Source organism: Pseudocercospora fijiensis (assembly GCF_000340215.1).
Source record: "Pseudocercospora fijiensis CIRAD86 unplaced genomic scaffold MYCFIscaffold_19, whole genome shotgun sequence".
Taxonomy (NCBI): Eukaryota; Fungi; Ascomycota; class Dothideomycetes; order Mycosphaerellales; family Mycosphaerellaceae; genus Pseudocercospora; species Pseudocercospora fijiensis.
The window spans coordinates 387,214-401,043 of NW_006921550.1; the positions used below are offsets into that span (position 1 = coordinate 387,214).

General features: G+C 50.6%; 7 protein-coding genes across 7 annotated transcripts; 2 read left to right on the forward strand and 5 right to left on the reverse strand.

The window, feature by feature from the left end:
• Positions 1-691: 691 nt before the first annotated feature.
• Positions 692-2,517, reverse strand: MYCFIDRAFT_61234 (glycoside hydrolase family 1 protein). The gene has a single exon (XM_007934297.1). The coding sequence runs from the start codon at positions 2,485-2,487 to the stop codon at positions 787-789; it is 1,701 nt and encodes a 566-aa protein (XP_007932488.1). The 5' UTR covers positions 2,488-2,517; the 3' UTR covers positions 692-786.
• A 569-nt stretch (positions 2,518-3,086) lies between these two features.
• Positions 3,087-6,647, reverse strand: MYCFIDRAFT_46827 (uncharacterized protein; the record flags this gene model as incomplete). The annotated part of the gene is made up of 1 exon (XM_007934283.1): positions 3,087-6,647. The coding sequence occupies one exon, from the start codon at positions 6,645-6,647 to the stop codon at positions 3,087-3,089; it is 3,561 nt and encodes a 1,186-aa protein (XP_007932474.1).
• A 1,158-nt stretch (positions 6,648-7,805) lies between these two features.
• On the forward strand, positions 7,806-8,375 carry MYCFIDRAFT_122068 (uncharacterized protein; the record flags this gene model as incomplete). Its single annotated transcript, XM_007934365.1, has 1 exon — positions 7,806-8,375. A coding segment is annotated over one exon (570 nt), but the record flags the coding sequence as incomplete, so codon positions are not given.
• A 590-nt stretch (positions 8,376-8,965) lies between these two features.
• Positions 8,966-9,239, reverse strand: MYCFIDRAFT_180584 (uncharacterized protein; the record flags this gene model as incomplete). The annotated part of the gene is made up of 3 exons (XM_007934366.1): positions 8,966-9,019; positions 9,079-9,102; positions 9,132-9,239. 3 exons carry the CDS (start codon positions 9,237-9,239, stop codon positions 8,966-8,968), a joined length of 186 nt encoding a protein of 61 aa, XP_007932557.1.
• Positions 9,240-9,307: 68 nt separating this feature from the next.
• Positions 9,308-10,434, forward strand: MYCFIDRAFT_180585 (uncharacterized protein; the record flags this gene model as incomplete). Its single annotated transcript, XM_007934367.1, has 7 exons — positions 9,308-9,556; positions 9,580-9,849; positions 9,875-10,144; positions 10,177-10,237; positions 10,269-10,284; positions 10,309-10,364; positions 10,400-10,434. The coding sequence occupies 7 exons, from the start codon at positions 9,308-9,310 to the stop codon at positions 10,432-10,434; spliced, it is 957 nt and encodes a 318-aa protein (XP_007932558.1).
• Positions 10,435-10,447: 13 nt separating this feature from the next.
• On the reverse strand, positions 10,448-12,131 carry MYCFIDRAFT_65761 (uncharacterized protein; the record flags this gene model as incomplete). The annotated part of the gene is made up of 3 exons (XM_007934304.1): positions 10,448-10,811; positions 10,968-11,496; positions 11,558-12,131. 3 exons carry the CDS (start codon positions 12,129-12,131, stop codon positions 10,448-10,450), a joined length of 1,467 nt encoding a protein of 488 aa, XP_007932495.1.
• A 207-nt stretch (positions 12,132-12,338) lies between these two features.
• Positions 12,339-13,033, reverse strand: MYCFIDRAFT_85332 (uncharacterized protein; the record flags this gene model as incomplete). The annotated part of the gene is made up of 2 exons (XM_007934368.1): positions 12,339-12,392; positions 12,742-13,033. Coding segments are annotated over 2 exons (346 nt in total), but the record flags the coding sequence as incomplete, so codon positions are not given.
• Between the last annotated feature and the right edge of the window lie 797 nt (positions 13,034-13,830).

Below are 13,830 nucleotides of genomic sequence, written 5' to 3' on the forward strand. Positions count from 1 at the left end.
CGCTAAGCCCTACCTAAGGCATTAAGACCCTAGCTTTACTCGAGCCTAGTTATATACTAATTACGTATAACCTCTTTAGTCCTAACAATATCCTAGACTCTAAACTAAACCCTAGCTAGCCGACCGAGCCCTAGTAAAATCCGAACTTTTAATTTAGGATTTTAGTATATAATAGCTTTAAGTTTACTCTATATAACGCTTCGAATAATACTCCTCTCTATCTATAGAAATAAGGAGCGACGTACTAGCGTAGGAGCCTACCTACCTTCTAAAGTATCGCTAGTACTCGAGCGGGCTATAGGGCTAACTTTACTATCCTCGCTACTAGCGAGATTCTAAAGGTCTTTAACGTATATTAATAAGATATTAATTAGTCGCTAGAGCTCGGTCGGCTAGCTAGTACTAGGTTTAGAGTCTAGGTATAGTACTTCTACTTATAAGTTACCCTTTATCTTAAAAGTTTAGAAGAAAATAAGGATTCTAATTCTTAATAGCTTAGTAATAGTCTTCTCTATAGCGCTCTATAAAGGGTTCGTCTTAATCTTCGAGAATTTACGTAGCCTAGAATAGCTAGTAGACGATAAGACTATAGGAGCAAGCTAAATCGTAATTAGACGAGGAGACAGATCTTTAAAAGACCTTAGATTGCGAATTGTGTAACAATCATTGAAAGGAAAGATCGAAACCAGGCCAGACAGAAATTTTGATATGTGAAATGAAATCTTTACCTAGGACTTGTCTGCACCTAGCAACCACATCAGCAATTTTCCATTTCCTTTATTAATCCTACGCCTGCTTTTGATACACCTTAAACGCATTCACATACTCAAAAAAGCTCGACTTATAGTACCGTGGTCTCGCAGGGTCCGTGAAGTTAACATACTGCATCCCAAATCTCGTCCCATAGCCCTGATTCCATTCCAAATTATCGACAAAGCTCCAAGCCAGAGTTCCCACAATGTTGACTCCCTCGCTCAGCGCCAACAACACGGATTGCATGTAGTCGTGATAGTAGCTCGTGCGGATAGGATCGTACAAGATATCTTGAAGCAGCGTCTTTTGAGCCTCAAACGGCTCGGCAAAGCCGAACTCAGCGATGACGATGCCTTTGCCATTTGCCCATGTATCTTGAATGTAGTGCATCAAGAGAGGAACCCATTCTGTAGCTTTGTGGAGCCATGGAGCACCTGGATCTGCTGCGGGACCGATGGGCCAGCCTCCGTCGTTTTTCGAGTAGGTGTATGACGAATTTGCGCAGGATGGGTATAAGGGATTGGATGGATTGCCAGTGCAAGCGGAAATGCCGCCTTCGGGAGCGAAGAAGAATTGTGAGGTGTAGGCGTCATGCGCAAAGATATCTGCTGAGCCTTTGATTTGGGACTTTTGGTCGGCGGTGAAGTCGGGGAGGAAATCCGAGACGAAAGTCTTGAGGGAATTTGGATAGTCGCCGGTCAGGAATATTGGATTCGCATACCAGCCTTCGGAAAAGTCCCAGGAGCGCTGGGCGGCCTGGGCATCTTCGGTACTGTTTGTGAGAGGAATTTTGTAGCCGCCATTGAGTTTCAATGAGATGACGCTATCATTCCCTAAAATTCTCTTGCCGAGATGGTAGGCTTGCGAGTGTGCCAGGAGGACGTGATGGCCGCAGAAGAACTGTTGTTGAACGGCTGGAATCGAGGTGTTCTTGAAATACGCTGCGGGTAAAGGATAATTGCTGCAGAATACCTGAGGCTCATTGACGGTGTACCAGTGTTTCACTCGGTCGCCGAGTGCTTGGAATGTGATGCGAGCATACTCCACGAAGTCGTCCACAATCTCCGAACCAAGCCAGCCGCCGTACGTGTTCTGCAGCCAGGCAGGGAGATCCCAATGGTACAAGGTCGCAATGGGTGTGACATTGTATTGCAGGCAAGTGTCTACCAGATCACTGTAGAAGTCCAAACCAGCTTGGTTGACAGGTCCATTCCCGAAAGGCTGCACACGGCTCCAGGATATGCTGAACGAGTAAGCTTTGACGCCCATTGCAGCCAATCGAGCAATGTCTTGCTTGTAGAGGTAGTAGTTGTTGTCGCTGATATCAGCGGTATAGTTGTTGGTCACATAATTTGGAACACGATGTATTGCTACATCCCATATGGACGGGCCTCTGCCATCTGCTTTGACTGCTCCTTCAACCTGATATGCTGCTCCTGCAACACCCCACAAGAAGTCTTTTGGAAACGACCATGATTCGTTCTTGATGGCTGCGATGACCTGCTGCCCGGATGGGAAAGATGGACGATAGAGTTGTGGAGGCGGGATCAGCTCGGCGCTTGGGACTGGAGTCGGCGAAACGACGGTCGTGGTCGCGGCGATCGATACTGGGCCTACGAAGATGTTCCACAGATCGTCGACGTCGAGTGCAAGCGTCGCGGACGGTCCTGTCTTGTTCTGAGCTGCTGAGACGCTGACGAGTTGTGCCAGAAGGACTGGTGTGGTCAACCGCATCTTGGCAAGGTCTTTCGATCAACAAGCGCGTGAAGGCGCGTGCGGAGCAAGATGTTGAAATGAGACAGCAACTCAGTCACCTAACTTACCTCTGCCTACCTCCGCCTACCTAAATCATGTCCGCTCCCGTCGGTCACCTGAACTGCCAGCGGGGTTTGTGAAGCAGCATCCGTGATGGCGCAGTGCAGGGTCGTGAAATGAAGCCCTCCAATTGATGCAGATCTGCTAGTCTGCTAGTCTGCTAGTCTGCTAGTCTGCTAGAGCCTGGAGAGAGAGTGGAGAGCGAAGTCTTTACCCGAGCTCGCATCGTAATATAATGATCCATGGATGATCGAACAACCCCAGAGCTTGACCAGAGCTTAGGGGTGGGCGAATGGTTTATCCGGGTCCGAAGAGCCGCATTGTATAATGATGCTTACAACGTTACATCGGCCTTTTGCCTTGTTGAGTCTGTCGACCTGGCTCACACATAGCATTTGCGTTCAGAATCACGGCATAGACTTCTGAATGCACAAGGATGTCTTTATTATAATGTCGTCATTCTAGCTTTCTCTCGCGGTAGAACCAGCCGAGCTCGACTACAATTTTCTGCTGGAGACTTAGCAAGCACCGCCACCACGACCTCCAACCTTGTTCAAAGCCTCCACCTGCTGCGGGGATAGCTGGATCTTGGGCAGTGGCGTGGCAGAACTTGCGGGAGGCGACATGAAATCTCTGGCCACCAGGAAAGCCAGATACGAGCCAACTGCTTCCGTGGTGACGGTTGCAGGCGTATCGTTAGGTGCGATGGCGCTATCGGCTTCCAGCGCTGCTTGTGCATTCCGATCATCGACATTCGGCGCCTTGGTCGCAGCAGGCAAATCGCCAGTGACCATATGGTACAGACCCAGCAGCGCCAGCTCGTCCTTTCCACTGTGGCCTGCCTCCTGGTATTTCTCGACTTTATGCTTCCAGCTCTCATAAGGCTCAACAGGAGTGCTATAACCATATGTCTCCAGTGCTCCAAGGTATTCGTTGAAGGTCGGACGAGGATGGGCATCTACGAAGGCGACTTGGCCGCTCGTGCCATGGAATGAGACGGCATTTATCAGCCGAGCCACACGAGTGACTGGGACAGCATTGATCGTGTTGGTCATATCAGGCCTTGCTCCGACTTGCACACAACCTTTGAGCATTCGCACCAGGAAGTCGTCCAGATTGCTGACACCAGTTCTAGGATCTCCAAGGACATATCCGGATCTCACAATCACCGCATCAAGCCCACGCTTCCCGGCTTCCTTGATGAGTGCCTCGGACACCCACTTACTCTGGCCATAGCCTGTTCCAAGACCTTGCCTACTGCCTTCGAGAGGGTCAGATTCCAGCACTGGCTGGCCAGCATCTGACTGCTTGACGTAGTGCTCCGTATCGATAGCGCTTGTTGAGCTGACAAAGGATAAACGCTTGCTCTTGCCGGTAGCACAGATCTTGATGGCCTCAAGTGTGCTAGTGACGTTGGCAGCTTTGAGGTTCTCATAAGGCATAAGCCAGTGCACTCGAGCACCGTTGTGGATAACCAAATCGGCACCCTCGGTGATAGTCTTGAAGTCCTTCTCACTCAGTCCAAGTCGAGGCTTCTCAAGGTCACCAAGAACAACCTCAAGAACGCCTTCGGTGGCCCACCACTCGTGCCACAAGCCATAAGCTGTGCAGGTCTGCCGTATTCTCTGTAGACCTTCTACTGTGCTCGAGGCACGGACGTGGGCATATACATGATTCGGTGGGGAGCGCATAAAGGCATCATTCAGGATATATGCACCAAGGAACCCAGTCACACCAGTCAAAAAGATGTTGATGCCTGTCTCCGTCGTCCGCATCTTCCCACTTGAAATCGATGCAGGCAGTTGCGCAATTTGGTCTGGAAGATCATTTGCATAATGCACGGTTTGCTCGATGTCTTCGTCATCAATGGCATCCATACGAAGGCCGACTGGGTGGAGTGAACGATCGATGTATTTTGCGACCTTTTCAAGCGTCGGTTGACCTGCAGCCATTACTGACATAGGCACATTTGCGCCTTGCCACTTGCGATTGATCTTTGGCACAATCTGCACCATCATGATACTGTCGCCTCCAAGGTCATAGAAGCTTGAATCGCGAGGCAGCGTATCTGCTGTGTGGTTGCGGGTCTTCAGGTGCTCGGCCCAGATATTTGCAAGCTCTTTCTCTGTCTCGGTCCGCTTGTCTAAGTCGGCAGCTTGTGGCAAAGCACCAAGTAGATCCGCTTGTTCGGGGAACGGCAATGCGCGCTTGTCTACCTTTCCATTTGGCGTCAAAGGTAGTCGTAGCATTGGAATGAACAACGTTGGCACAGCGTAAATTGGCAACTTCTTCTTCAGGCGCTCACGGGCGTCGACAGTCAAGAGGTCGAAGATCTTCATCCTCTGGACCAAGCCATGACTTTCCTTCGCAGATTCTCTGCGGCGAGGAATTCCATTGGATGTAGGTTGTGCTTGCTCGACCTGCTCGGCGTACCATGCCCTCCATTTCGGCATGTCCGGAACATAGTACGAGACCAGGATCTGCTCTTCGTTGTGATCGCGTTTGACGAGCGTCACGTTCTCCCGAATCAGTGGATGCTGACTGAGATGAGTATCGATCTCGCCTAGTTCGATCCGGAAACCACGAATCTTGACCTGGTCATCTGCTCGTCCAACACATTCAACATTCCCATCAGGCATGTAGCGTCCAAGATCACCAGAGCGATACATGCGATCCCGAGGTCCAAAGTACTGCTCTCTCCATGGCTCTGGCTGACCGGCAGCTTCGACACGCTTCTTATCCTCATCGACCCACTTCTGGTTCTTGACGAACCAATTCCACACAAACTTCTGGGCGTTCTTCTCGGGGTCACCAAGATATTCTTCGGCAAGACCACCGGCTCGGACATAGATCTCACCAATCTCGCCCACCTCACATTGACGCTCTTTCTTCTCGCGATCTACAACAAGAAGTTGCACATCCAGCATGCCAGTACCAGCGGGGATGACGTCGCCCATCTTGTCCAGGTAAGTCGGATCCTCGTTCAGAGAAGGAATTTCGTAATAGCTAACAGCACGCTGAGTTTCCGTTGTACCGTACATATTCTTGATGCGACAGTTTGGGGCCAAGTGCTGAAGTCTTCGGCAGTCGCGCTTTAGCAGAACGTCACCAACGAAGAATGCGGCATGGAAGCTCTCGATCTTCGGTTCTGTACTTCCAAGCAGAATCTGTCCCATAGCTGGTGTCAAGTGCATGACCGAAATCTTGTTATCGCTAGCCCACTTGGCAAGTCTATCGAAAGTGATCTCTTCAGCTGGAGGTACGATCAAGCTCGCACCCAAGAAAAGAGGTGTGAATATGTCTCTCTGGATTGGATCGTGTGCGATGCCGCTCAGCATCGAAAATCTCTCCTTTTCTGTAAGATTGAAACGCTGAGACATCCATGGGAAGTAGTAAGCCAGAGAGAAATGTCTACCCTTGACACCTTTAGGTCGACCTTCGGATCCGGATGTGAATGATAGGGTCGGCGTACTGTCTGGACCGACCAGCACGCCAGGCAAATCCTCCTTTTTGGCAGTGTGAAGCTGTAGACAGTCATGACTGCCTTGAAGAGAGCCTCCAGTGACAGATCCATCATCTTGGAGCATTAGTCCTGGAATCTCGGTTCGAAGCTGCAACTTCTCATTGATGTAAGCCCTAACGCTCGAATGAAGCTCTCCCGCTTCCTTCTTAGCCTTCTCGATACAGACAAGAGCACGAGGCTGTGCAACCTCAAGGTAGATGATCTGACGATCCGGTGGATACGCCGGATCAATCACACTAAACGTCGCTCCTGCCTTGAGAACCCCCATGACGGCCACAACCAGATCCACGCCTCGGTAGGCATAGACCATGACCACCTCGCCTCGTTGCACGCCATTGCTGACCAAGTGATGGGCCACGACATTCGAAGATTCATTGATCGTCTTGTAGCTGAAGTTTCGCTCTGGTGTTGTCGAGGATGCCGTTTCAATTACGCACGATCGCTCCGGGTGTTTCTTGGCGTTGGCTGCGAAAATCTCATGAATGGCGCCTCGATAGTCAGACCAGTGAAGATCTGATGTTGGATCCGGACGAACGTCCTTTGAATCGAGAGCCATATTGTTCGGTGTTTTCAAGTGAATTCTGTCGTACATGTAGTTTATGGTTCTTCTACGACTCTGAAAGCAGAAAAGGGAGACAGAATTCTCTAGGCATTGGAGTTGCTGAATGCTTGATGCACAATGCCAGACGTGACCTTGGGCTGGATCAATGCAGGCCGTGACCAGCCAAGTGAAGGTGTTTGATTTCGTCCAATGTCAAGAGAAGTGCGGTGTCGCGAAGTCATAGCAATTTCACTCATCGTCACTGCTTCAGGACAAGCTTTGTCGGCCGGCTCGGCAAGCCCCTAGTACCCGCTGGTCTAACCTTGTTAGCCACCTTTGCTGACAGCCACTAAAGAGAGCTCGAATTCGAATACTACACAGCCTTACAAATCTCCAAGTCATGTCGTTGTCATCTTCAATATGGCTATCAGCAGCCCTGGTGGCCGCAGTATCCATGGACGTAGAGCCACACGCTCACACAGATCGCAGGCCTCGGCACGACACAAGAGCAGCGTGAAAGCAGAGGCCGACGAGGCTGCAACGGCGAATCCAGATGTCGAAGAACTGCGAACGAAGCGGCTGGGGTACTACAGTGTACCGCTTTCTCAGCGACGACGAGTCTCATCGATATCAACCGTCAAAGCACAGGCGAAACCTCCACCAATATCTACATCGACAGTAAAGGCCGCCCACAGCGAGCGCAACAGGCGACGAAGAAGGCGTGGAAGCAGTTCGGACAAGGCTACAAGACGCGCTGCTGTTGATCGAGCCCAATCAGCAGAATTCGTGTATGCCGCCAACACTGAGTTGCCCGGGGCCGAGGGGGAAGAGCGATTGCAGTCGCAGTCGAACCCAGACAAGAGGCCGAAGCGGAGCAGCTCGTCATCGCAACGACATCTGCCCGTCGTCGTTGAAGATGAGCTTCGGCCCGAAGATAGCATATCACAAGTTGGCCTTGCGCAGACCGTCGAGCGACGAAAGTCATCCAAGTCCTCGAGATCCTCCTTGAAGCGCACCGCCACAATACCTGCAAAGCTTGCCACCATCACCGAAGCAGAAAGTGATCCCAAAGCTGCTCCTGCCTCACCTCGCCGATCTACCAAGCGAGATTCTACTGCCTCCTTACTGGGCATATGGCGCCGCAATAGCGTGGCATCTGTGCCGCCTCCCCCAAGACTCGTAGAATGTCTGACCTGTGCCTCTGACGATGTGCCAGTCGTACGTTCTGCAAAGCTGGCTTGCGGTCATCGGATGTGTCACGACTGCCTCAAAAGAGTGTTCGAGATGTCTGTGAAAGACCCCGCACACATGCCTCCCAGATGCTGTACTAATGACCATATACCTCTAAAGCACGTCGACAACCTGTTTGATCTCAAATTCAAAATGCTGTGGAATCGCAAGTACCAGGAGTACCACACCAAGAACAGGATCTACTGTACGAACTCCAAATGCGGAGAATGGATCAAGCCGAAACACTTCCACACGTCATCGGGGCGCAAGTACGCACAGTGTCCTCGCTGTGCGACCAAAGTGTGTACGCTCTGTAATGGAAAGATGCACAAGTCCAGGGACTGCCCAAAGGATCCCGAAATAGCTCAACTCCTTGAGCAGGCGAAAGAGAAAGGATGGCAGTCTTGCTACAGCTGTCATGCCCTGGTCGAGCTTAAGGAAGGTTGCAACCATATTACGTGCCGCTGTACTGCAGAGTTCTGTTTTCTATGTGGTTCAAAGTGGAAGACGTGCGACTGCCCTTGGTTCAACTACAGCCAACTACCAGACGCAGATCGACTACTGCATATGCGTGTTCCTGAGCCGATTTTGCCTGTGCTCGAAAGAGTCATGGGCGCAGCTGGTATGCCACTGCCGGCGAGACCTGCAAATGCACGACCGTTGCGGCAAGCCAGACAAGAAATGCCTACATATCAGGATGAGCTTGATCAGCGACGAAGACAAGAACGTCTTGATGAAGATCTAGCTCGGAGACTGCAGCTAGCGAGTATCTTCGACCACGATGACGAGCCGCCAGATCGACATCGAATGGCAGATGTGCGAGTTTGGGGTGTTGAGCACGAAGGAGGACATTTCATGAACGATAATTTCGTGCAGAATGCTGCCAACGTGGTTATGAGCGCGTTCGGCGATGCCAACATGGGCCGGCGAGGAGAGAGGGCCTCTGGGAGGAGACGACGGCCTAGACAAGAACAAGCTCCGCGAGGCGACGATGGCCTGGTGCCTGACTTCCTTGGAGACCCAAGTGTCGTTGGCGCTGCACGCCGCTGAGATGATGCGATTTTGCTCGTCATTCCGATTTCACTGCTTGCAAAACCTTATCTTCACGACGCAATGATATAACGACAGCTATTTTTCGCAATGTATGTATGACAAGCCTTCAGGCAATGCCCATAGTAACAGAAGAATTCATGCGCTATAAATAGTAGAAGTGCACGCATATGATCACCGCATTTGTTTGCTGTCAGCAGTGCATCGCGAGACATGTACTAACTGAATGCCCGAATTCGAGATGGAAGACTCCAAAGCTGCGCCCCATTGATCCCAGTATTCAGCAATGTCCTCTTCGCATATCCTCTGCATACGCACCGATTTCATGATTCCCTGGACTTGAAACGTAATCTCGAAAAAGCAAGCTCTTCGCTCGCTATCAACTTCCAAGCAAAATGACCCAGTTTTGGCAGATCCTTTCCTTTATCCAATTCGTGATTACAGTCGTGCACAGTCTACCTCAGACACCACCTCCTGAATTCGCGCGATCGATATGCTATCCGATCACCACGTGCACTCCAGAATGGTTCCTCCAAAACACGAAGCCAGAGTATGCGCAAACGCTCGTGAACAGAGCACTCTTCTATTCCATGGGTGGCGGAGAGGCTGCCAGAGCATGGAGCTGTGGCCGCCAGAAATTCTTCGTTTCGATTTGGCAGATTTGTAGGTCGGATACTCAGGCAGCCTGGTATGGTACTTATACATTTCAGGGCCGAAGTGGATGTACCAGAAAAACGACACTCGCCTCCAATTCGTGTACTCTACAGAGGCGCTCACGGCTCAGTACTACCAAGCCATGTCGACTGCTTTCGCGAGAATGGCTCGAGGTGCGGCGACGAGTCTTCACATGCCCGAAGATTTTGACAACCCTCCTCTCGGAGGCATCTTTGGACGTCAAGAGATGCCAGCTTTGGGCAGATTTACAGATGTCGGAAAGGTGAGTTGGATCTTTCGGTCGATAGGGTTCATCGCTGACCAGATGTTCCAAGTTGTGGAAGATCAAACTTCCACCTGGGAGTCAAGGCGTTTTTCCTACGGATTCTTCGATTGACTTTGCGATGGCTGAGGCGAAGACGTATAATGGTCCGATGATGTACCAGCCTGCGGCGACAAATCTTGTGCAGAGGGAGATGTGGTGGACGGAGAATCTTTTGTCTCTACCGAGAAAAGCGGAACCTGGATTCGTGGATAATGGAAATTTTGAGGTGGAGTCTTGTCCATATTTCACAGAAGTCCATCCCTTGGACAAATGGATGTGAGGCAGGTGATCATCGTGACTGGAGACTGCCATTGGCAGTATCTTCTAGGGCTGGCTGTATGTAATTGTGCACGTAATCAATCAATCATAAACCATAGCGTGGCTCAGCTCTAGGTGCCAAGACAGATCTGCTTTGAGATGTATTGCAAAGACGATTTCTCTTTCGAAGCGTCATGTAGTGCAGCCAGTGAGCGGTGCTGCGGCAGGTCTTGGAGAACGAGAAAGCCAGAAGGAAATCGAAGTTGGAAGAGCCGAACAGGATGAATTTGAGGACACTTCACTTGCCGTTGCCGTTACTTCCCATCATTCTCCTCAACATCAGCACCTCATGCTTGGTCACAAAGACACCATTGCCGATCGGACCACCTTCGCCAGTGGCATTGCTCTCCATTCCAGCATCCATAGCTGCGATCAACGCGGCGACCTTACCTCCCTCCCAATGGCCTGCATCATTCGTCCAGAACACACGCCTAATACCGACCTGATGCATGATAGTTATGCACCGATAGCAAGGTCGAGAAGCAGCTATTTTGCTAGAGTCGAAGCAGTCATGCCCATGAGCAGCTGGAGTGGCAGCAGGAGATCTTGATGGCTCACGATTGACTAATTCATCATGCAGCGACCCAGTGCCAGAATGCGAGCTGGAGACAGATAGGGCTGATAGAGATGAAATGCTGTCTGCTAATGCATGCGTGTCCGGGCCAGAGCTAGAGCTCGCGTTTGACAAAGTGTCCTGCGAGTCGCTCGCATTCGCAGCCTTCTTGGCCTTCGGCGGCTGATCCTTTGGCTTGCCAGACCAGCCGAGTCTGGTAACATATACATCTGCGCCACGTAGCCTTGAATGCTGCTGTCGATGGATCACGTCATGTCTACCAGCGCGTCCAGATGGTAACAGCATTGGCTGATCCGGAGAAGCATCATGGTCCAGTGTTGGGTTGGCAGTCTTCGTCTTCCCGGAGCGTTTGTAGTCCTTCTTTCGCTTGTCACTGCGATCAGACGCCGACCCGCTCGATGTGCTGAAGTATTCACTACCGGTCGTAGAAGTCGTCAGATCATGATCATCATAGTCATTTATAGTCGTTTCATCGTGCTTTCGTGTCAACGGTTTGCCCGTGATTGTTCGAGCAGGCTCATACTTGTACGCCCCGTACCGATACTGATACTGATGTTGTCGTAGATCTTGTTTCTCGTTCTTCTTCCCATTCTTCTTCTTCTCGTTCAAGTTCGCGTGATGATGATTCTGACACTGCTTCTTCCCGTGAAAGACAGTACTCGGCTTCTCCTCCTCGTGTAACGCAGTACTCTGCTCCGTGTGGTACTGCGGTGCTTTGTCGTTGTAATTGTCGTACTTTTTGTTGCTGTGGTTGAGAATCTGGTTCAACTCCACCTGATTGAGATGTGGAAGCTTCAAAACCGCACTCTTGAACCTGGAACTGGCCAGTGCCGGCGGCCGCCTCGCACACGGCGGTAACGTATGCAAGGAGGACCTCGCGTCGTAGTCGAGATTTTCGTTTATCCGAACGCGGTAGTTTGAAGCACGGTTTTTCGCGCGAGAAGGTACTAGAGGACATGGTCGAGGAGGCGTTGAGAGCAGAGTAGATGGCCATCATCTCCGAGTGCATCGAGAGCGGCTGGTTGACGCTGTGGCCGCCGCCAACGCTCGGACTGCCCTCGAATGGCGTGAACGTGCTACTCTTTTGCTGCTGCTGCTGCTTCGGCGGTTGTAACTTCTGCTTTCGCTTCAGCTTCTTCTTCAACTCGGCAACCGCATCGCCGTCGAATGCGCCGGCCTTGGCGATGCGACCATGCTTGAGCGCGCCGCCGTTGAAGCCTGGGCGGTAGTCATTGTGGCCTTGACCGATGATCTTGCCGCCACGAACAACGATAGCACCGTGACGGTAGTGGAGCGGGGACTTGGCGGCCTCAGCGAGGCAAGCAGAGAGGTAGTTGTCGGTCTTCATTTTGTTGGTTTTGGTTGGAAGTTTTGGAGTAGAACTTGGTAGACAAGAGCGTACGTCGGGATTCTGCTGCGTATTGGTTAGCTGAGAGCTGTTCCTTCGTGAGTCAGTGAGTCGTGGTTGACGAGCAGCGGAATCATATCTTGTGGTGAACATGTGAAAGTTGACGCGCTCGGACTCGGACTCGGGTCCGAAACCTTGCTTGCTTACTCATGCTCATGCTCTCTCCAATTTCGATTTCGACTGCAGGCTTGCTACTTCTACCTATTCCATCCATTGCTTCACAAGCAACAAGTTGCCTACGGAACGCAGCGGCAGTAGCAAGGAGGAGAGACATACGCTTACATACATATCCAAATCATCAAAGCCATGCTACTTCTCCCCTCCCTCAAACCTCAAGTAGAATTCGGACAATCAAACCCCCCCTCAACCATAGGATACTCTTCCCCCAACGCCTGATTAATATGTTCAGCCTGATTTCTCGGCGCAGCAAACTGCAAAAACGTTCCAATTCCGGCATACGCTGAAAGACATCTCCAATTACAAATTACAAAATTTCCTACATACATCGTCCCGTCAGTCAAGTTCGAATTTATACACGGTCTGAACTCACCTCCAGGCGTAACATCACAATTCTGTAACTGTGGTTTTGGAGAAGATGTCTCGCCTATCGTGACGATGAGGTGGTTCTTTACATTTTCGCAGCCGATGCCGTTTGCGTAGTGTACGATGATGGTTGTGCTGTAGAAGGCCCAGCCGGAAGTGTAGGGTTTGCCAGCACAAGTCCGGGTATTGGGTGGAGGAGGGTCTGCTTCTAAGGCATTAAATTGGATAACCGCAGTTCGAACTCTTGTAACGCCGGAGAGAAGAATGAGAAGTGGAATCAAATTGGTGGAGTGAAGCATGATTGCGATAATGTGCTTTTGGCGAAGGATGGCTTTTATGCGTGAGCATGGCAACATTTCGAATCTCTTATGCTGTTGTTTGCTCGTCTACTGGGACTCAGAGCGACTTTTGTTTGACAGCCATCCCAAGTCCGAGCTAGAGAACACTGTGCTGAGACTGTGTATGCAAAAGCTTGGCATCGAGAGGCACAAGACAGTACAATATACTACAATGTGTTTTCCTTCCGCGTAGCTCGTTCATCCAACCAGCGGGATCCGTACATCGCTAGACCTCCTATAGGTGCTCGTAGAATTTGATATGGTTGTTCAGCAACTAGGTGCTGCATATGATGCGATGTAGATAGGCGGATTGGGAGCGGAATGGCTTCCTCCACGCGACGCCCTTGCCTTTCTCTTGGCCTCTTTCTTTCTCTGCTTCAACTTCTCCTTCTCTTCATCTGTGTAGGACCTCCATTCAAGTTCATCGCGAGCCATTTGTACCATAGCATTAAAGACAATCTCGTCCAGCTGCCTCTCGGACGCATTATTGAAAATCGAACTTGACAAGTGCAGAGTACCGAGCTTATCTTCAGGATTTGGACTGTTTTAGGGTTTGTCTTGGATGTCAGGAGTTTTAGTGAAAGCTTAACTAGAGGAGTGGAACAGCCGTTCCGCTAGTAATTACTAGCAATAAGCTTCTGCAATCCTCCTATTTTGTAGCGTTAAAAACTACTCGGCGGTAGTAACGAATTAAGTTAAGAAGGGCGCCTCTCTTAAGCCTATTAGTTAACTATTACTAACTATCGTAGAAGCGGCTA

Coding starts and splice junctions, on each gene's coding strand:
- MYCFIDRAFT_61234 (XM_007934297.1), bottom strand. CDS start 2,487: ATGCGGTTGACCACACCAGTCCTTCTGGCACAACTCGTCAGCGTCTCA.